The sequence below is a fragment of the Myxocyprinus asiaticus genome, chromosome 12 (assembly GCF_019703515.2).
Source record: "Myxocyprinus asiaticus isolate MX2 ecotype Aquarium Trade chromosome 12, UBuf_Myxa_2, whole genome shotgun sequence".
Taxonomy (NCBI): domain Eukaryota; kingdom Metazoa; phylum Chordata; class Actinopteri; order Cypriniformes; family Catostomidae; genus Myxocyprinus; species Myxocyprinus asiaticus.
The window spans coordinates 42,487,358-42,510,015 of record NC_059355.1 but is presented as its reverse complement, the minus strand read 5'-3'; the positions used below and the strand labels follow the sequence as shown (position 1 = coordinate 42,510,015).

Genomic DNA, 22,658 nt, shown 5'->3' with positions numbered 1-22,658 from the left:
TTGTTAGCTTTAATCCAAATCTTCAGACTGCTTTCTGTGAAGAACAGACCCAATTTTAAGCCTTTTATTTAACGATCTCCCTCTCCATCCGCCACAGCGCCGTTGCGCCCGCTGTAACCGTCAACCTTGGTTTCATTTTCAAAATTCGAAGGCTGTGTCTCATTTGGAAGGCTGCGTCCTCCGGAGATCGCATTTCTCGGCCGCATACTCTCGTTTCATAAATGCGAGAAGGACACTTCGAATGCAGCCTTCGAATGCGACCTTCTTTCACAGGAATTCGGAGGATGCATGAGGTATATCCTTCGTGGGCATTCACAACCCACAATTCTTTGCTTCAACTGAAATGTCTAAACAAAATAATGCCAATTTGCCCATAAATATAATGTTCAAATGCAAGTAATGTTAATTCCCAAGTTTAAGTACCTCAATAGATGGGTGCGGATTATATAATATGTATTATTATATTAATATATAATTAAAATAAAGTATTAGACTAAAAGTACACCTGTATAATCTATTTTCTTTTCTCTTTACATCATAACTCTCCTAAAATGTACCTCATACATTCCCTTTTAAAGGGACTTTGTTACTGTCTCACTGGAAGCACTCGCACTTGTTAAAGAGTGGCATGCTGTCATAGCAACCATGTTACCTTCCGTTTCCATTTGTCCTAGGAAGGCCGTCTCATTTAAACGAAATTTGTTTAAAGGAGGACGCTTGGTATACTGCAGCCTTCAAAGGATGCATCCTACCAAGCACGCAGCCTTCGAAACAAAACACAGCCCATAATTGCCTTCTCAAGCATTATGACCAGTGGCAGTGATGTGGAATGATCACTGGCTCTCAAGTGTCTCGTGACCTTTTGTGACATGCGGTATTCTGCAATGTATATGTTGAATGAGAAATGACAGCGCCATTATGGAGTGCATCAGGAGAAGATTTACAGCTATTAATAATTTTAATTCTACCCTCTACCTCACACAGTGCTATTGTATGCCATCAGGGAGCACAACGGATGCAGTGCATTGCCCTTTGGTCTACTTTTGTACTGAGTTTTGCTGTTTGTCTGAATAAATTATTGTGATTAAATGTATCTGCCTGTTATGTGTTTCATATGCTTAATAAATTGTCATGGTTAGGTTTAGGAGTAGGTGTGGGATTAGCAGCTGTAATATATATATATATAAATTAGTATATTGTAACAAACATTATTTCTACTGTACATTAATCTACTTGTTATATGTTTTTATATTGTTGAAATGTTGTTATATTTAGAAGTTGGGGTAGGGTTAAGGGATCTATCTAAGAAATATCTATAAAACAGCGAAAATGTACAAACATATTTATAATACATTTGTGTATTCAAATATATTTGTAATAGATTCGTCAATATTTGACATTTCCAAAGCTGTAAATATACGTAAAAATGTTGACATTTTAGATGCTTTCAAATGTCCATATTGTACATTTTAGTGCTTATCCAAAAGTACAAACATGTACGTTTAAGTGTTACAAATATTAACATACAAATAGCTTCGTTTATTAATGAGATCAGGCTGGTATATCTGCCAAAAGTCCATTTTGTCCACTTTTAGGAGTAGCCTAAACAGTAGTAAGTATGGCCAGAACTAGCATGGGTTCAAAGCTAACAGTCATGCACTTAAAGCCACAAAATTTAATTTCTGACTTATTATCTTCAATTCTTGAGGTTTTTACAGTGTTTGCTCATATTACATTACTCTTCGTCTACCTCAAATGGATTTCTGTGCAGAACCTGGATATAAAATTGTGCAGTTCTTGTAGACAGGCCCGGAATGGCCATCGGGAGCACCGGGAGAAATCCTGGTGGTCTGGCCTGTTTAGCAACTGATTTAGCCCTATTATATTCTGTTTTATCTTATTGCCTGGTGCTACAGTCTGCTGTCTTGTAGAGTTTCAAATATTCATTTTTCAATGAAATGAGATTCAAATCAATTTTTTATTCAATAGCATATGTTTGTGTTGATTGTTACATGGTTAGTGTTATGTAAATGTTCTCCTTAATTTCATTACGATACGTGTTTTTCCCTTTTAGGTTTTCTTTTAATTTTGGGGAGTTATTAAAAAAAGTTAATTTGATTTTTTATAAAAGTTGCATTAATATTTTTATTTTAACTTCCCATTTTGCTGATGTTTTGATATAATAGGATTTCGTAACATCTGGCTGATGCAGAGTTGTATTATGAGCAGTACCGCTGCTCCCTATATGCATATTCAGCTAACGACCCTGCATCAGTGTGGAGAGGCCTGAAAGACTTTATCAACTACAAGACACCATCCCCCAACACTGTAGGGAATCAACAACTGGCTAATGACCTGAATGTGTTTTACTGTAGATTTGAAAAGCCCAGTCTCACACCCCACCACCCTCCTCTCCTCTCAGATACTCAACATGCACTTAAGATCTGTGAAGATGATGTGTGCCAGGTCTTCCAGAAACAGAAGACAAGAAAAGCACAGGGCTTAGATGGTGTTTCACACTTGCCTAAATTCTGTGCTGACCATCTGGCCCCCATCTTCACACATATCTTCAACAGATCACTGGAGCAGTGTGAAGTTCCCTGCTGCTTCAAATGCTCCACAATCATACCCATCCCAAAGAAACCCAAGATCAAAGGACTTAATGACTAAAGACCCGTCTCTCTGACGTCTGTGGTCATGAAGTAATTTGAGAGACTGGTGTTGGCCCACCTGAAGGACATCACTGAACCCTTTCTGGATCCCCTTCTATTTTCTTATAGAGCAAACAGCTCTGTGGATGATGCAGTCAATATGGGACTGCATTACATACTTCAACATCTAGACAGACCATGGACTTATGCAAGGATACTATTTGTTAACTTCAGTTCGGCTTTTAACACCATCAACCCCAATCTCCTATGGACTAAATTAACTCAGCTCTCTGTTCCTGGCTGGATCTGTCAGTGGATCACCAGCTTTTTGACAGACAGGCTCTCCCCACTACTCTTCTCCCTCTACACAAATGACTGCACTGCCATGGACCTCTCTGTTAAGCTCCTGAACTTTAAACAGTGGAGATTATAGTGGACTTTAGGAGGAACACCCCAACATTTACCCTGCTTACCATTCTGAACAGCACTGTGGCACAGGACCTGAAGTGGGAGACCCACACTGACTCCATTTTGAAAAAGGCTCAGCAGAGGTTGTACTTCCTTCGCCGGTTGAGGAAGTTCAACCTGCCACAGGCACTGCTGATACAGTTCTACTCAGCAGTCATTGAGTATGTCCTCTGCACTTCTATAACTGTCTGGTTTTGTTCAGCTACCAAGTTAGACATCAGAAGACTTCAAAGGATAGTTTGGACTGCTGAGAGGATTATTGGCGCTCCCCACCATGCTAGAACTGTACACATCCAGAGTGATGAAAAGGGCTGGTAAAATCACTCTTGACCCCATTCACCCAGCACACTTCCTCTTAGAACTGTTGCCCTCTGGCTGGCGCTACAGAGCACTGATCACCAGAACAGCCAGGCACAGGAACAGTTTTTTTTCCCCTCAGGCCATCCACCTCAAGAACAGTTAAAACTGTCCCCAAATACTTTCTTTTGGTCAATACAACCATGTGCAATATTCAATTCATCCATTCCTACTTATATACATATTTCATTTATATTCTTTAACATATCCTACCTCTTCTTCAATACATTACATCACCTGCACATAACTGTATATCTGTATATAAAATATTCTAACAACAGTTTTGAACTATATTATATTTCTCTTTTTTTTTATCTGTTGTATAGTATTTTTTTTATAGTATTATTTATGTCACTATATGTATATATGTTTAAATGTATATGTCTGTATGAATGTATATACATATGTTGCATTCTCTTGGACTGGAAGCTTCTGTCACCATAACAAATTCCTCATGTGTGTAAGCATACTTGGCAATAAAGCTCATTCTGATTCTGATTCTGATTCTATTATGCAGTCTGTGTAAGGCACCAACTCTCTAGGGGGGCACCATCTTACCCTAGGAGAGCACCAGAACATTTTTTTCAGCATATGTTGTTACTAGCCTCTGCACCTGCTGTGTTGTTATTTTTCCCCATTGTTCTAACATTGTACTCTGAATATGGATTCTCTCAGGCATCAAAAGGAGATCTAAGGTCCCTGGTGTTATGATTACACAGTACGTTGAGGAACTTCCTGAGGGGAAGACTACTCCTGACTTCACACGTAAACCCATCGCTTTAACCATTCAAGAAGGTAAACACAGAAAAAGAGAAGAATCTACAGAAGTGGAAACTTTGTGTGAAAGTCCATATGGTCAGAGGCAACACTTGAAAGTTGAATGTCAAGGATCTTGAGTATGAAATTCACAATCTAAGAGAACATACAGGGCATATTTACAGCACTGTAAGTCGAAGCTGTACAGCTACACAGACTTATCTTATGCTCAACATGAGTGATTGTCAAGTTCATGGCATGTCTCCCAGCTTTAACATATGACCACGGCTATATATGCACAGAGGTAGAGAAACCAAATAGCACATATTATATTTCACAATTGTTCGAAATGCACAGAACAAGCCCAGAAATGTGCCTTAATTTATGCTTATAATAATTTATGACCTCTCAAGCTCTGAATTTTTGTCCTTTAGTCTGCCCATATTTGACAGAAAAGATATATTACATTCTCACTTTGTTGATGCTTTGAATGCAAAACTGCGAGAGTATCAGGAAAGATTATCATCAGCCATTTTAACCATTTCTTCTTAGGAAAAAGGAGAAATGCATACACTACCAGTCAAAAGTTTGAACACACCTCATTCTTTATTACTACTAAAGCATTGAAACATAGGTCTTTAGATCAAGGGTCTTCAACAATTTGCTCAGGTTTTATGCCTATAAAAACGTGTATGATAGGCTACCATATTATTGTATGTACACACTTTATGATGTTTATATTGCAAAGCTTTTGAAATAATTATTAAATAATGTACAGCAGGAGTCTGCAATGTTTCTGACATGAAGTGACATTTTTAATTTTCCTTGTTAATCACTGTTCCATACCTGACAGACAGACAGACCCTGTCCATGCAGCATAACTTTTTTTTTTTTTTTTTATGAGGTTATTAATATGGAGTCTTCATCTCATGTGAGTGACAAATTTTATACATATATTTAAAAATTACATTTCATTAGGAGTAAAACTTTTCAATGAGGAAAACAATGACTGAGTGCAACTTTAATTATGTCGTCTTTTGTGTATGGAACATTAGGGACCTGGTATGCCAATCTCAGTGGTAACTATTTATATACACCAGGCAAGTAGGCTATTGTTCTGAAAGCAAAACGCAACTAGTAATAAAAGAAACTGTAGGCTGTCATCTGCTCAACCGCATTGCAAGTACAAAGCAAAGCAGATGCGTTTACTCACGCGACCCTCTATTGCAGCGCTGCTGAACCTGATGTGTGTCGCGCTTTGAGCGGCTCGTGATGAGCATGGGCACGTGAATGGTTGGTCCACGCTGCACGTTTCTGATGACTAGCTCAGTTTCGTCACACTTCAACAGTGTTTAGTGTTCCAATCAGTTCATAACTAAATACAACAGGATGCGCAAATATGAGCAAGGATTATAAAGAAAGAGGAAGTTTTGGCAGGCAGGTCAACATGTCAATGGATTAAAATTCATACACTTATCTCTAGCTATTGCTCACATGTGTGTGATTATTACAAGTGACAATAGTGGATCAAACAATAATTTGCGGACCCCCTGTTGAAGACCCTTGCTTTAGATCAAACCATTTGCAACCTGGTCTCACAGAAACACGTTACTATATGTAGCCTAGATATTTGCAATTGATTTTAATGTGGCTCGTCGTACCTATCGCTGCAGTTTTCTGGTGAAATGAACACTAGAGATGCTCCAACAACAAAGACTTTTACTCAGTTTCACACAAAACCACAAAAATGAAAATGGCAGATTATCAGTTCATAAACACTTATGTTTCGCCATGTTCTTTACACAACGCTCTCTTATGACATCTATACACTTTTACTATAGCGAATGACTTGTAAGGCAATACATTTTAACATTTTGCATTAACCAACAATATTTACAAGCTCATTCAAACATGATGGATAAAATTGTACGGAAGCTCAATTGATAGAGCCTTGCACTAGCAATGCAAAATACTGGGGTACGAGTCCCGCAAAGCACGTGAGCCAAAGTGTCATAAAAGCGCCACAAAATGACTCACGTTTGCCTTTATGACATTATCAGTTAGGTTTAAGGTTTAGGGTAGGTAGGTTTTGATTTAAAAATTGATAAAGCATTAACCTTAAAAACCTCATGTGTTTGGAGAAATCTTAACTCGCTTTTAGCACCACACTGTAGACATTTCACCACGGAATTGCCGCGAAACATGTAAGGAACAAGGCAATATCATTTTGCAAAACTGTTGCCACAGTCACATAATTTTCATAAGATCAGACCATAAGAAGCCAAAATTAAAACAAGTAAACAAGTGTGTCCAAATTTCTAACTGGTAATGTTCTTGAAGCTATGCTCTCATCCTAGTAAATAGTATTGATTTTGTTTTGTCATAATCTGTATAAACATTTATAATGTCAAATTTCATAAAACAGGAAAGCTAGCAATTTTTAAAGCCAAAGTGATTGGAGACCCGACGCCTACTGTAACATGGCGTAGAGCCAAAGGAGAAATGAATGATCCTCAAAAGTTTCAGATCAAATATGACCCTGCAACTAATGAGCATACTTTGGAGGTATGGGCAGGCTTTTAAATGTAATTTCATTATCATTATGGTCATTTACCAAGATTCACTGACATAACCTGATTTTCTTATGATTTACTTTTACAGATACCCAAAGTAAGAGGCGATGAAACTGATACTTACAAATGCTATGCCTCAAATGAGTATGGAAAGGCTGTTTGCACTGTTGTCCTAAATGTCATTGAAGGTAGGGCAATCTTATTTAGGAACTCAACTTCATTGAGAGTAAGTTATTTCACATTGGAACTTTTTAAAATAGTAGAACTAGTACTAAAATGTTGTCTACTAACCCCCCCCCCCCCCCCCCTCTATATTTCCTTCTTAGTTGGATTCAAAAAGGACAAAGAACTGCAAAAAGCTAAAGGTGGTAAGATATGTGTAACGCAAAATTGTAAAAGCTGATATTCTTAAAGGTGCTGTAAGTGATTTCAGACATTTTGCTTACTACCATTACACCTAGCCACATAAATAAACCATCTCGATCCCTTTAACCATACACCCTCTCTACAAAAACCCACCCTTCAAAGACATTTCAGCCACCCTGATGTCATCACATCCAAATGTGATTGACAGGGCTTCTCTCCAGACACTTTTTTTTTTTTTTTTTTGCAAAGCCTAGGGCTGTCACAGAGACAGGAGTGATTTCTCAGGATAAATATGACATTGGAAATGACATACAAACATTCTTTTCTTTTGTTGATTGCATTTTGAAGCTGTAGCAGATGACCCAAAAGAATTTAGAAAAAAGCTCAGGAGAAGGTGAGACATTTGTTTCCATTATGTTACACATTAATGCTTATAGTACATACATACAATTCTTGCCATAGTTGAATGGACCAGCTCATATTAAAAATCACTCATGCTAACCCTGTTAATCCTATTTTGTTTTTTGTTTTTTTTTTGGCCTGAAATTCATTGTTATCAAAATCTACCACAACCTAAGTGCTGGCAAAAAAGAGGAGAAAAAGGAAGGTGACATCGACGAGGCAGTATGGGATCTGTTGCTGAGTGCTGACAAGAAAGACTATGAACGTATCTGTGCTGAGTATGGTATCACCAATTTCCGTGGCATGCTGAAGAAACTGGTCGAGATGAAGAAGGAAAGAGAAGAGGAGCAGGCACAGGTAGAGTCCTGTTAAAGGAATAGTTTGGCCAAAAATGAAACATTTTTGATCATTTACTCACTTTCATGTCACCTAACCTGTATCACTTTTTCAGTGCACCACTAAAGGATATATTTGAAGAATGTCCTGGTCATCCTGGTTTTTCATGCTATGATGATGTATTGGGACTGGAGCTTGCAAACTTAACAAATGATGCAAAAGTACCATAAAAAGTTTATAAAAGTAGCCCAAACAACAATTTATTCCGTATCTGAAGTAAAATCAAAGAGACTGTGTGAGGAACAGGCCAAAATTTAAGTAGTCATACTGTGAAAATTTTGACATCAACCTAGCTCTCTTTGACATGTTCATTATTGTTCATGCTCAGATATTGCACATTCATATGTTCACATGAAAACTTGCATACGTTAGTAAAAATGTTTTCTCAAGAACATGTGAAAGTGTAATGTTCTGATGAACTTTTACGAATGCGAGGGGGGCAAGATTTTCAGTGAAAACTACATGAGCATACTATACAAGTAAATGACAGAATTTTCATTTTTGTCTGAACTATTCATGTAAGGGAAATTACTGCTGGTTTCTCAAATAAATGGTTTCTCATTTTAAACAACAGTGGATACACAATTCTGGACACATATTTCCTTTTTGTTTCCATGATTTAGTTCATCCAACATATCAGCAATCTGAAACCTATTGAGGTGAAAGCTGAGGATGCTGCAACCTTTGAAATGGAATTGGAGCTCAAAGACCCCAACAGTCGCATTTTTCTCTACAAGGTGAGAATTGTGAATCAGAGGAGGTGAATCATACATAAGGTACAAATCACACATAGGCTTATGCTAGTCACAAACAGGTCTCAGGCCCTACTCACATTAAAAAAGTTGCAAATACATACATCCTGATGGAGTCACAGTTGCTCTTCTCCTTTTTTTCAGGATGGTGTCATGATTCCATACAGCAAAGATGCTGATTTAGAAATGAAGCACTGTCTGAAACAAGTCGGCAAAAAGTATGTCTTTACAGTTAAAAATCTTAGTCCTGATGATGCTGGAATTTACCAAGTGGATGTTGAGGGTGTCAATATCTTTTCCACAGATTTCAAGAGTAAGTTTTCAAAAGCGCATGTGTATTTGTCAATAAACTGCCATAGAAGGCATTATACTGTTATGGATTGACAACTAAGGTGTGTGTTTGCCATATTTACCACACAGTTCCCCCAGTGGACTTTGCACTAAAGATTAAGGAGGTGAAGGCCCAGGAGAGAGAGGACGCCATCTTTGAGTGTGTTTTAACTCAGCCCATTAATGAGATTATCTGGACCCTAAAGAACACTCCGCTCACTAACAATGAGAAATATGAGATTACTTCTTCAGAGGATAAACTGGTCCACCGGCTGAAAATCATTGATTGTATGCCAGTAGATGCAGGAATTTATGCTGCTCTTGCCGGCATTAAGTCTTGCAGTGCTTGGCTGATTGTAGAAGGTAAGTACAAGAAAGCTCAAAGTTTTTTGATTATTAGAAAAACAGTCCAAAAAGTCTGAGACCACATGGAGAATCTGGGATTTTTCCATTTAAATCTTGAAAGAAACAGAATATTTTAGTATTTAAAAAACAAAACAAAACAAAAAAATTATGTAAAAATGAAGAATAAATATTTAGGATTATGCACTAAAGTTTTCAATTCACTCAACCTGTTATACTGATGATATATTTTATAATCCAAATTTTTAGAGTTGGCTTGTCCAAAAAATTTACAACTTTTACTTACATAGAGAAAAAACTAATGAACCAACAAACAACGTTATTACGAGTTTTCCTAAATTTAACCCCTAACCCAAACATAAACCTAACCATTAATTTTAACACCTTATCCAAACCCTAAACTTAACAGCGATTTTAATAGGAAAATTAATGTTGCGTACCACAGAAAGAAGAAAAAAAAAAAAAAAAGAGAAACACTGGGGTTTTGAACAAGCGTTCTTTCTTTTTGTCCAAAATGTAATCCCTAACCCAAACCACAAACATAAACCTAACGATAAAGTCTAAGCTCTTACCCAAACACTGAACCTAAAGGAGGGTAGCTAAAATGTTATGCCTGTATTGTATCAGTTTGAAATTCTATTTGTTGATTGGTTGGTCTCAATGGAAATAAAAGTCGTTCCCATATTGTACGAGCCAAGGTGTATGATATCTTATGATTTCCCCATTTCACATGCATTATAACGAGTTATCATGAGACTTTTTGAATGAATACGTTGTCATGAATGTACTGTAAGGTTAGTGACAAAAGTCTTGAAATTTGATGCTCTGAATCTGTTTGTAATATTTCGTCCACACTAGCTGACAATGATCCTGCCTCAAAGGGCAAGAAGAAGGCTCGTAAAACCACACAGGCTGGTGGTGGTGGTGATCTAGAGAAGATTGCTGCAGAGCAGGCAGAGAAGCACAAGAAGGAGATGGCAGAAGCACTAGAGGCTGCTAAGAAGCTCCAGGCTGAACGAGAAGCAGCGGAGGCTGAAGCCAGAGCAAGAGCTGCAGCCGAAGCCGAAGCAGCAAGAGCGGCAGCTCAGATGGCTGCAGCTCAGATGGCTGCAGCTGCAGCGGCCGCAGCTGCTGCTAAAGCTGCAGAGGATGCTCTTGCAGCAGCAAAAGCCAAAGGCATTACCGAGGCAGAAGCTAAAGCTGCAGCGGCCGCAGCTGCTGCTAAAGCTGCAGAGGATGCTCTTGCAGCAGCAAAAGCCAAAGGCATTACCGAGGCAGAAGCTAAAGCTGCAGCAGAGGCAGCAGCACAGGCTGCAGCAGCAAAAGCCAAAGCAGATGCTGAGGAGGTGGCCAGGAAGCAGGCAGAACTTAAGGCCATAAGTGACGGCCTGAGTGCCGAGCAAGCTGCAGCAGCAGGCGCTGCAGCAGCTGCTGCACTGGTTGTTCAAGCAGCTGCTGCAGCAGCAGGTCTTGTGAGTAGTGGAGCTGGAGGTGATGGTGCAGCAGATGTAGGAGCGGTGTGGGCTGTAGTAGCTACTGGTGAGGGAGGAGCTGGAGGAGGCACAGGGGCTGAAGGAGCTTCAGGAGCTGGAGGAGCCAATGGGGCTGGTGGAGCTGGAGGAGCCAATGGGACCGTAGGAGCTGGAGGGGCTGGAGGAGCAGGAGGTGCAGGAGCTGCAAGAGCTGATGGTTCGGGAGGAAGCGGTGGAGATGCAGGAGGTGAAGATGGAGACAAGAAACGTCAGAGAGAAGGACCTCTTGTGCCTGAGACTGTCATAGGTATGGAGTTGCACACCACTGGCATGGAATCTACACTGAAAAAAGTTATAACCAGAAGTTGCTACCCCAATGATTTCTACTTTATCTAACCCATAAAAATCACTTTTGTTGGTGTAAATCAGATTAAATAGTATTTTGAATAAATCTAGTTAATTTAGATGTCATCACATAAAGCACATTTATTAAGTTATCTGACAAAACATTTTAAATGTACAATGAAAAAATAAAAAAAGATGACCTAAAAGCTTCAATGTGGTAACATCTAAATTAACTGGTTTCATAAAAAATAAAAAAAAGTCAAAATTATTATTCCACATCACTGAATCAATCTAAATACATTAGGTTACACCAACAAGACAAATTTTCAAAAATTCAAATTTAGACCTTTTGAATTCATTCAAAGCTAATCCCACTATATACTTAAAAAAAAAAAAAAAAAAAAAAAAAAAAAAATCCATTATGAGGTAACATTGAAATTAACTTTTTATTCATGTAAAAAAAAAAAAAAGAAAAGAAAAAAGATGTTAGCTTATAAGTTACACTGTACATACACATACAATAATCACAACATATCCTACATGTTTTTGCTCCATTAGCCAGAATGCATAGGTTAAAATCTAAAGTCAAAGAAATGGGACACATACACATAATAATACTGGTGCCACACATCATATGTTGATTAATTTACACTTTACATCAAAAATCATGATAGGAAACTCAAACACACCCAGCACAGTTCCAGATGTGAGCAGTGAGCATTGTAAGCAGGAAGGGGAAGCTGTGGGCCGTACTCGTGTGAGGCAAGGTCCTCTGATACCCGACACAGTGATTGGTAAGAGTGTGGGCTGAAAACACTAAAATCGCATGAAGAGGAAAGGCTCATCTCTATTGAAGCCATTTGATGAGATTATAGAAACTACATGGTTACTGGCGTGTCATTGAAAGTAAACAGGGACAGTAACACAAACAAATAGCTTTTACTGGAGTGCTTGGTAAAACCTTAACAGGACATCCATAGAGTCAAGGATTTGATGTGATATTAACAACATATTTAATATCTTACAAATATTCCTACTCTGACTGTTAAGGCATGCTAATTAATAATCAGAGTGGTTAAGATGTTTTAAATAAAAATGTAACAGTTTAGCACACAGGAAAAAAAAACAGAGGAGTGATTTAAAAACTATAATCACAAACTAATATAAATTCATAAAAAAGTAAAACACTACTTCTCCATAAAAACACAACACAACTATTTTCTTAATCACTTTCTTTATCCACTAATGTTCCGCCAAATTGATTTTTTCTCCAGATGTATGCTCTCTTCAACACACATTTGCAAACCATTATGTTAAATGTGCTATTTGTGTTTAGTGTTAATAGACTCTTCTTGTCTGTCTTGTTTATTTGTTTGTTTCATTTGTGTGTTTTGCATGTAGCCATACTGTGTGGTGTTCGTTTGTCTATTTGTTAGTTCATTTTTTCAGTGTCAATGTTACATTCTGTAAATCAAACATCAGAGACTGACAGCATTGTTAAGCCATGTTGTTTAACAACTTACCTGTAGCTTGTTAAACACTTGTTAGATAGTATAGTCATTAATAGTACTATGGCATATAAAGCTTGATTGTAATAATATTATTTTGATAATTTTTTAAGGCAATGTACAGCAATTTGAAAATTCAGCTAAATCATAATTATTATGCTTAACAGCCCTTACCAGGTGCAAAGTGACAAGTCATGTACTCTAAATTTTCTAACCTCACTAAAAACTAAATGCTTTATAAAGTGACATTATCAAAGGCAATCAGAACATGTATGATGTTTAACATACATTTAAGAGGAGCAAAGTCTTGGACCAGTTAGATTTCTCTGTGGGTGGGTCACCCAGTGCAATGTGTCAAAAATAGAAACAGTCATGTAATGCTGTTGACATGACTGGTTTGGATTAGCATGGAAGAGATGTGATTTATTTCTGACGTGTTGTTACATTATGCCTGATTAGGGCACAGTGTAACAACAATACATCCTAACCAGGCACAATGCAACACATTTTGAACAGATTTTGAAATTGTTTCTACTATGATATAGCCAATCCAATAAAGGCAGTTTTATCTAACAACTGAAGTGTGCCCTGGAACCTATTTTTCAGTGTTGTGATATTTCGAACAAAATATGTCTTTATGTTTGCCCTGAACATGAAATTCTGCGTGGTATGATGCAATTTCAGCTAATCAAAAGATATTTAGTGTAGTTTGGTGGGCGGGGAAACCCAGCACGATGGCGAAACCAATCGACCGACAAAAAATTCCTGTTGCTTATCAAGGTCATGGCTGGTTAGAAAAAAAGAAGAAAAAAAGAATTACATGGAAGAGACAGCTTTTATCTCTTGTCGCCTTATTGTGTTGCATCTGGTTAGGACACTATGTAAGATGACCACAATGACTTTGTGAAAAAATTTAGATACACTCACTTTAAAGCAAGTTTACTGAATATCTCTGACAATGTTGTTTTTTTGTTTTTGTTTTTTTTTTGCTTTTTTGTGGTGGCTTTGGTCACTGTTCTCTTTAATGTTATTGTTTGTTTTTTGTTTTGTTCTTTATATTCTTTTTGTCCATTTCAACCCTCTTTATTATATTAACATCAATCATTAAAATGTTCATCACCGACTGACCAAACGAAATAACTGAAGGTGGAGGTAACCCATCAGATAAAGAAAAATCATCAGGGTCCAGCAACTCATCAGGGTCTGGCAACCCATCAGGTTCTGGTAATCCATCAGGTTCTGGTAACCCTCCAGGTTCAGGAAACCCATCAGGTTCTGACAACATTTCAAGTTCTGGGAACCCACCAGGGTCTGGTAGCGCATCAGGTGCTGGTGATCCACCTGGCCCTGGGAATCCACCAGGTTCTGGGGGCTCATCAGACGGCAGTGATAAAGCTGCAGATGAGGACAAAGGTGCTGAAGGTGACAAAGAGGAGTCAAGTGAAGTTGGCAAACGTTCAGGCCGTTCAAAGCAAGGTCTTGAGGTTCCGCAAACTGTTGTTGGTAAGAGATGGTTGAAGTTGTACTGACAGTTGCATGGAAGCAATGACATTCTTCAAAGTTATTTAGAACAAGAATGACTTTGCCACTGATTTTAGGCTTCAACCATTACTGTGTGCTGGGTCTAATCCAATCTCATCATCACAATAATTAACAAAGTTATCCAAACACTAATATCCATTTTTTGTACTTTTACCTTAATAAATATCAGTCTTTCACAACACTATGATGATGATGATGATGATGATGATGATAATAATAAACAATTACTACTTTCATGACATTTTTCCAAAATTGCACAAAGTGATGTCTTAAAAATAGGGAAAACAGTGCAGAAGAGTGCAGAGTTTGGTAGCTAATTAATATTTGGCCATTTTTTGAGGCCATGATTGAAAGAAGCCAATGGGCAACAATGGCTAGGACACCAGAGTAATAGTCTTATTTGAAAAAAGGGAAAACCAATATTGAAAAGTTGAGAAAATAAGTTTAACATCTCATCCAAAGGATAGTGCCTTTTTATAGTTTAATGTCCTAGACACTTTACAGGGACATCAAGACCCACACAAACCACAGGGTGAGCAACCCCTGCTGGCCTTACAATCACCTCAGACAACAGCAACTTCAGTTTTCCCCAGGAGGTCTCCCATTCAGGTATTGACGAGGTTCAGCCTTGCTTATGTTCAGTGGGTAACCAAAAATCGGGGAAAAAGCTTTAGCTTTAATTCCTCATGTTGACATGGACATGCTTTTGTGGCACCCACACAGCGGGTTTGAAACGGGTTTCACCCAGGACACAATACAAGCTAGAACCGCTACTGATCTAGTATTTAAACTTTTGAAAACCTGAACAGATCTTAATTTCAAATTGTGAAATGATAAGGACATGACAAAACATGTACCTTTTTGGAGATGTCAGGTTGTGGAGGAAACAGAGTGACTGACAACAAGGAATGAAGAACCCAAATACAGGAGTTTAAAAGGAGAACAAATGATCCAGAGATACAAAATAACTTAGAAACAATACAAATAAAACTGAAAAGGAACTATGTCAACAATAACACTTTACTTGGAAGGAGGTGGTCAAAAACAGCAATGCTCACGGAGGGGTGAAACATCAACAAGACTTGACAAAGAACTGAGGAAACTGAGGGTTATATGTACAGAGAACTTTGATGGAGAGGAATGGGGAACAGGTGTGTGTGGTTAGAAGTCCGGGGAGGAGCTTCTGGCTAGTGTAGTTTAGTGAGAGACTGGGGAGAGCGTGACAGGAGAACTGTATATACTGTATATATACAGTATATATTTTTTATATTAACAGTTAAATTAGTTTACAAATGGTATCCACCCAATATAAATGTGACAAATATGTCTTATGCATTGTTTGTGTCATTTTGATTTTCCCACTGATCAGATAACTTGGACAAGATAAGATCATAATAAATGCAAGCAAACATATCTTCACAAATCTTAATTCCACACGAAGACAACTTGAAGCTTTTATCTGCCTCAGAAGACCTGAAGATTTTCCAAATCAAGACAGAAGTCTTCACAGCAAGAGCATAATATCAGCAAGATCCATGACCAAAACACTTTCAGCAGTTTAAGAAGAAATTCAGCACAAGAACTTGGACATTCTAATTGTATAATAGCAAGATTACATGCTAATACCACCACAATCAGGATCACAAGCATATGCCCCTATAGGTAAAGCTGATGAATAGTTAGCGACCACTAAACAATTTGACCCATCAGCGCATGATAATTACACGCTAATTATACACTATTGCAATGGAAAAAACTTCAGTACAATGCTGTTAGAAATAATTTGTCTAAAAGTGTAGTGGCCCCTCAGGATTATGCCTCATAACTGGACTGTATCATAATGACATCGATTAAAAGAAGATATGGTCTCTTAAAAAGTCAACACTGGACAATGACAAGTAATTGGTCACCTGATTAATTTGTTTTACACATTTTTTGTTAACATTTCATTCACATTTAAACATGCATTTTAACATAGTGCATGCTGAAATACATTGCATTACTGATAAAATATAAATTTCAGGTAAGTAGAATTTTAGTCTCAGGTAAGGGGTGAAGAATACATTTTACATGCCATACAGTAAAAAGATAAATGTACCTAAACACTAATCCCCATGAATTCACAAATACTAATTTTTTGCACAAATCACCTGCAGATCCTGGGGTTCACTTTTCTGCTGGCCTGGAGGACTGCAAAGCTATTGTGGGAGAGGCCGCTGAACTGGTCTGCAAACTTAGCAAGGCTGACTGTGAAGGTGTCTGGTCGAAAGATGGCAATGAGGTAGCAAAAATATGATTCATATACGTATGTATTTATTTGCATACAGTATATACATACATACTGATTTTTAAACATTTTGTAGATTACTGCCTCCACTGAGGGTATGACAATGACCAAAGACGGAGCTGTTCATAAACTGAAAATTGACAAAGCCACTGAAGAATTTGCCGGAAAATATAGATTTGAGGCTGATGGCCGTAAAACCGAATGTGTGATTGTTGTTGAAGGTTTGTTTTACAACTTCTATTAATTTGTGCAAATGCATAATGTATTGGATTTCAAGTGTAAACTTTTTTTAATCTTTTTCTGTAAAGATCCACCAAGATTGGATGCCAAAGATGTTGAAGAATTTGCTAAACCTGTTGTGATCAAACACAATCACAAAGCCACCTTCAAAATGCCATATATTGGCCGTGAGCCATGCAAAGTTCAGTGGTACAAAGATGGTGAGGAGCTTATGTCAGACACTAACTGCAAGATTGAGATTTCAGAGGGTGAAAGCTGTCTGCTTCTCAACAAATTACAGCGTAAAGACAACGGGGAGATAAAAATCAAAATAAAAAATGAGTTTGGCACCGCTGAAGCCCTTTCTAACTTAGTTGTACTTGGTAAGTAACAAAGTGAACTAATAAAGTGGGTCTTTTAACAATGTAGTACGGTTTGGTAATAAATTATTTAAAAATTACACACCAATATTTATTTATTTCTGATAAGGTGAACTTTATGCCTGATTTAGATAAACCAACCCCTCCACTTGGACCTCTGGAGATTGTTGAAGCATCTTCCAACTGTATTGAGATCAAGTGGAGACCACCAAAAGATGATGGTGGTTGCCCCATTAAACATTACGTACTCGAGCGCAATCAAATTGGACGCAACACGTGGAAGAAGATTGGCCAGATCCCAGGAGAACCCTACTACAAAGACTCTGATGTTGACCATGGCAGGAGATACTGCTACCGTATCAGGGCCCAGACTGAAGAGGGTATCAGTGAATTGATGGAGACTGAGGATGTTCAGGCTGGCACTAAAGGTAAATTATTACAAATTTTATTTTAAGGTGAATTTTCCATTCAATAAAAATCCACTTACTCAACTGATGTACTTGCTGAGAATAAGTACCTGGTTTATTAAAGTAAGAAAGGTCAAGAATATGTGATTTGTCTTTCCAGCATATCCTGGTCAGCCATCTGTTCCTAAAGTAGTCAGTGCCTTCAAGGACTGCATTAACTTGACATGGACTCCACCAGCCAACACTGGAGGAACCAATATTTTGGGTTATAATTTGGAGAAACGCAAGAAGGGCAGCAACTTGTGGGGCCTAGTCAATCCACCAGAGGAACCAATCAAAAGTTTGTATCTCACATTTTTACACAAGTTACATTTAACTATCTGAGAATAATCAACAACTTCTTCTCTCATTAACCATCCACAGCAAAGAAATATGCTGTAAAAGATGTAGTTGAGGGAATGGAATACGAGTTCCGTGTGTCGGCCATTAACATATCTGGAGCTGGTGAACCCAGTACACCCTCCGAATTCGTGTTTGCAAGGGATCCAAAAAGTAAGTAATTTCTCAGGTTGCTCATTAACATCAAAGAGGGAACTATTGCTGACTGTGGTCCCATAAATTAGAATTCTTAGCAGAAGTATTCTCAAGGCTCCATATTTTCAAACATTATCCATATATGCAAAAAATTGTGGATTTAGGTCAGAAGAAAGGAATTACTCAGTTGAACTCTTCTGAAGCATCTCTCCATTTCTTTTATAACCTTTGATGCACATAGCCCTATTATATTAATGGTATGTAACATGATTTTTATGATTTTATTTTTATTTTCATGTAAATGCTGTCTCTGTTTCCTATTAGAACCCCCTGGTAAAGTCAAAGACCTCAAAGTGACAGATTCCACCTACACTAACTTGTCCTTGTCTTGGACTAAACCAAAAGAAGAGCCAGGTATTCAAGACGATGCCAAGGGATACTTTGTTGATGTCCGGCCAGCTGAGAACACAGAATGGGATCGATGCAACACAAATGCTATCATCATGACCACCTACACTGTAAAGGGAATGAAATCAATGGGCATGTATTGGGTTAGAGTGATCGCCGTCAATGAAGGTGGAGAGGGTGAGCCACAAGAGCTGGATAACTATGTCTTGGCTATGCCTCCTCCAGGTAAATAACTGAAATTGCATTGTCAGTGGTCAGCAAGCCAAACTGAGATAACATTCACCTTCAATTATCCACTTTTCATTCACTGTACTTTGTTTTTTTTTTGTTGTTTATTTTTTTCTTAGTGAGACCAAGATTCACAGATGCTAAAATAAAGAGCTTTATGGTGGTAAGAGCTGGAAATTCTGCACGATTCAACATCAACTTTGAGGTATGGGCCATAAAAAATTTAAAAAAAAAAAAATACTTTCGCATGCTTTGGCCACGTCTAAAATTATCCATCTGAGTTCTTCCTATACTGTACACATACTATATTGCTGCCTTTTTTTTTCTAGGCTTCCCCATGGCCTGATGTCATCTGGCTTAAAGATGGTATCCCTGTCTCCAAACGTGCCACTATCAGCAATGCTGAAGGAGGATCTCAGATTCTGATCCCATCTGCAGAGCGTTCAGATTCAGGCATCTATACAATCATAGTCAAGAACGTTGTGGGTCAAGAGACCTTTAGTATTGAGATTAGAGTAACAGGTAAGATTAGATAATTAGTGTGTCTAGTTTACTTTGCTGAATAAACCATAGCTAGACACTAGCATATGATTTTTATTTTTATTTTTTTGGATGCTGGTGTTCCAACAAGGCTTCTTGACAAGCTTTACCATCAAGACTTTCTTGGTCAACCAGCATCACTATAAAAAAGCAGGTTTTGCTGGTGAACCATACTGCTATGCTGGTCAACCTGCTAGACCAGCATAAACCCATCTAACAAAACTGGGCTGCATGCGGACAGTCTGTGCATACTGTGCCGTTAACAAACTTTGCGGCACTGTGCACGAGACAAAGTGGCCTTTGGCCTTTATTCGAAAACAACATTACTTAAAATAGTTAATGTGTACTGTACTCAATATACAACAAGATACACAAGCCATGCTTTCTCTGTAGAGGAATGTACCACAAATAGCCTTGTGAACTACCAATACTGATTAGAAAGAACTATTGGCTTGATTTGATGCAGATGAGCCAAAGCCCCCAGGTCCCGTGGAGTTGGATGAGAATGTGCCGGGCACTGTGACAGTTTCCTGGGAACCATCCCCAGATGAGAAACGTGATGATCGCTTGCATTACATGGTGACCAAGAGAGACTCCAGCAAGAGAACTTGGCACACAGTAGGAGACCGCATCTTCAACAACCGCTTCACAGTCTGTAACATCATGCCAGGGAGAGAATACCAGTTCCGCGTCTACTCCAAAAACGACATTGGCTTGTCTGCCCCCTCCGAGTCGACAAAGTGGCTAATCATATGCAAGAAAGGTTTGTGAAATGAGGAGCAAATACCTTGGTTATAAATGAAAATATCTTACAAGGTAAAGGGGAACGTAGGACTACAGTATGTATAGCAGTGGTTTTCAACTGGTTTTCCTTCAGCACCTTCACCATGGGTTGTGAACCATACTGTGGGCTACAATATATGCTTTTCCTGATCTTATGGACATTATGCCACTAGGGGGTGTCTGATTACTGTTGAACACCCTGTTTACACTTGCATTACTACATGCAAAGTGATGCTTCAGGTTCCCCCCACCCACCCATAGTGTGTTGTATGTATACATTTACATAATCATCAAGTCTCTCTTTGTTACTGACATATTAAGTATAAAACCTTATAAACTGATCTTCCTTTTTTTAGTTATGATAGTTTAGATCAAACTGCTTCATCTTTCAGAAAAAATCACATTGACCATCCCTGAGTCGAAGACCTGCAACTTGGAGAGGCCTCCAAAATTTATGGTCCCACTGAAAATCCATTCAGCACCGCAAGGATATGAATGCTACATGAGCTGTGCAGTGACGGGTGATCCCACACCCCATGTTACCTGGTGCCGTGACAATGTCAGTCTCAACACCAACACCAACTACCACATCACTAACACCTGTGGAGTGTGCTCCATGCTTATTCTCAGGGTTGGACCCAAAGACACGGGAGAGTACAAAATCATTGCCGAGAACCCATTAGGAAGAGCAGAGTGCTCCACCATTCTCACAGTCAGAGGTAAGGGTTTTAGCAATAAATACTTCCCATTGCCCTGTTGAAAATACCAGCATTGCTAGTCCCCAACATACAGTATGTTGTGTTTTGGATGCTGGTGTCACCACCATGCTTCTTAACTAGCATTAAACCAGCATAAACCAGCCTGGAAAAACATGGAAATCCATGCTGGTCCAAGCTGGTCTTTTCAGCTTGGTAGATCGACATCCCAAGTCCTTGCTATGATCAGTTGACAGTGTTTCAAATAAATCTGCCAAAAACCTGCTTTTCTAAAGTACCTCCAGGTAGCCTGGGAATGATATTTCTATTTCTACAGTTTATGGATTGAGAATGCTTATGAATATATTCATGTATATTAAGTTATAACAATAAATTCAGCACATTTAGAAATATTTGTACATAAATTTGTCTTAACCTTTTTTTGTTTTCTTTTTTTTTTTTCCAGAATAAAACTATGAAATCATGCGGTTATCAAACCATACTCCTTGCAAGTCATTATTTTGTTGGTTTTTGTGGATCCTGTCTCTTTGTAGAAGTACAGCACTGAGTAATTTTGGGAAAAGTTATGTGGCATGTGGAAATGTTCTAGACTGTGTGGCTTTATCTGACAAATTCAGATGGATGACAAAAATCAAATGCATGTGAAAGATTGTATATTGTCTTACTGTAATAAATTGCATGAAAACCTGACAGTCTTCTTTTACATTAGTAACAAAACATCTCTGTAAGTTGGTGCTATGTTGGCTAATGCTTAATATGATGTGTTAACCTAGAAATGTTTGTCAGTGACTTTGAAATTAGTTCAGGTTTTTGGAGGTTTTATTGTTGTTGTATGAAATTTTATTTTTTGCTTTTTGTTCTTCTGGAAGTATGTACCTTTCACAAATGCAATTACACTATATTATGATTAAGGAATAAAATAAGTGTAAAAAGTTTGTTGATCTCACATCTATTTTCTTAGTTTTGCTTGTATTGAAAGCTAAGAAACAATTAAGATAAAGAGTTTTAAGATCAAATATTCTAAAAGGTTTTGTCATAGGGAAGGGTTTGGTGTAAATAAAACATTCAAGATCATGATTGGCATTGGTTTCTAAACATATATCCCTTGCATATAGGGGCCATTTCTGTTTTTCAGTCCTTTTCAATTACTTTCAATTAAAAAAAAAAAAAAAAAAAAAAAAAAAAAAAAAGTTTGTGTTGTAATTTTAAAATGTATTTGGGTACACCAGACTTTCAGAAATATAATCTAGTCAAGATCACACATTTAAACTTTATTAATTTCAATTTGATTACTTATACAATGGCAAGAAAATTAACAGGATGCCAAACAGGATGGAATCTACTGTATGTAACAGGATGGAAATAAAGAGCTAAAGTTAACCATGTTCTGTGAGGGACTGAAAATTAATTTACATGGAATCAACTAGTATTTAATTTAATTTAGATATATATATTTTTTTATCTTATATTATTTTTTAAATATATTTATTATATTTGAACATTTTGTTATATTTTAAATCTTATATAATACAGTATATATTATTTTAGTGATTCTATAATTTCACCAAACAGGATGGAATGTTTTAGAGTGAAACAAAACAGCTAATACCACAAACATGAAAAATAAAATCATAAAATCTATGCTAAAACTTACTGTAACGATGCTGGCAATGATGAAGACGATGGTAATGGTGTAAAGAACCCAAGTGCAATTTTATTTATAAACGTGAAAACCCTAACTATGAACATGAACATGAACATGAACATGAACATGAACATGAACATGAACATGAACATGAACATGAACATGAACATGAACATGAACATGAACATAGCAAGAAACGACATGAACAACGCACCAAACACATAATACCT

The 22,658-nt window shown here is 37.7% G+C and overlaps 1 protein-coding gene across 2 annotated transcripts in view; it reads left to right on the top strand.

Annotated features, from left to right (window-relative positions):
• The window catches only part of LOC127449419 (immunoglobulin-like and fibronectin type III domain-containing protein 1), a 41,238-nt gene extending 19,442 nt beyond the window's left edge, over nucleotides 1-21,796 (top strand). Inside the window, exons 4-26 of one of the 2 annotated variants that reach the window (XM_051712829.1) lie at nucleotides 4,152-4,271; nucleotides 6,658-6,797; nucleotides 6,894-6,993; nucleotides 7,132-7,173; nucleotides 7,520-7,565; nucleotides 7,750-7,930; nucleotides 8,593-8,706; nucleotides 8,866-9,034; nucleotides 9,142-9,414; nucleotides 10,273-11,193; nucleotides 11,906-12,025; nucleotides 16,438-16,562; nucleotides 16,645-16,789; nucleotides 16,877-17,170; nucleotides 17,299-17,595; nucleotides 17,735-17,914; nucleotides 17,998-18,126; nucleotides 18,433-18,741; nucleotides 18,864-18,949; nucleotides 19,074-19,266; nucleotides 19,751-20,047; nucleotides 20,460-20,786; nucleotides 21,229-21,796. In XM_051712829.1, the coding sequence (XP_051568789.1) occupies nucleotides 4,152-4,271; nucleotides 6,658-6,797; nucleotides 6,894-6,993; nucleotides 7,132-7,173; nucleotides 7,520-7,565; nucleotides 7,750-7,930; nucleotides 8,593-8,706; nucleotides 8,866-9,034; nucleotides 9,142-9,414; nucleotides 10,273-11,193; nucleotides 11,906-12,025; nucleotides 16,438-16,562; nucleotides 16,645-16,789; nucleotides 16,877-17,170; nucleotides 17,299-17,595; nucleotides 17,735-17,914; nucleotides 17,998-18,126; nucleotides 18,433-18,741; nucleotides 18,864-18,949; nucleotides 19,074-19,266; nucleotides 19,751-20,047; nucleotides 20,460-20,786; nucleotides 21,229-21,233 (4,613 nt within the window). In that variant the 3' untranslated portion in view covers nucleotides 21,234-21,796. The remainder of the gene's footprint in view (nucleotides 1-4,151; nucleotides 4,272-6,657; nucleotides 6,798-6,893; nucleotides 6,994-7,131; nucleotides 7,174-7,519; nucleotides 7,566-7,749; nucleotides 7,931-8,592; nucleotides 8,707-8,865; nucleotides 9,035-9,141; nucleotides 9,415-10,272; nucleotides 11,194-11,905; nucleotides 12,026-16,437; nucleotides 16,563-16,644; nucleotides 16,790-16,876; nucleotides 17,171-17,298; nucleotides 17,596-17,734; nucleotides 17,915-17,997; nucleotides 18,127-18,432; nucleotides 18,742-18,863; nucleotides 18,950-19,073; nucleotides 19,267-19,750; nucleotides 20,048-20,459; nucleotides 20,787-21,228) is intronic. The other variant, XM_051712830.1, reaches the window with a different exon arrangement.
• The last annotated feature ends 862 nt before the right edge of the window (nucleotides 21,797-22,658 follow it).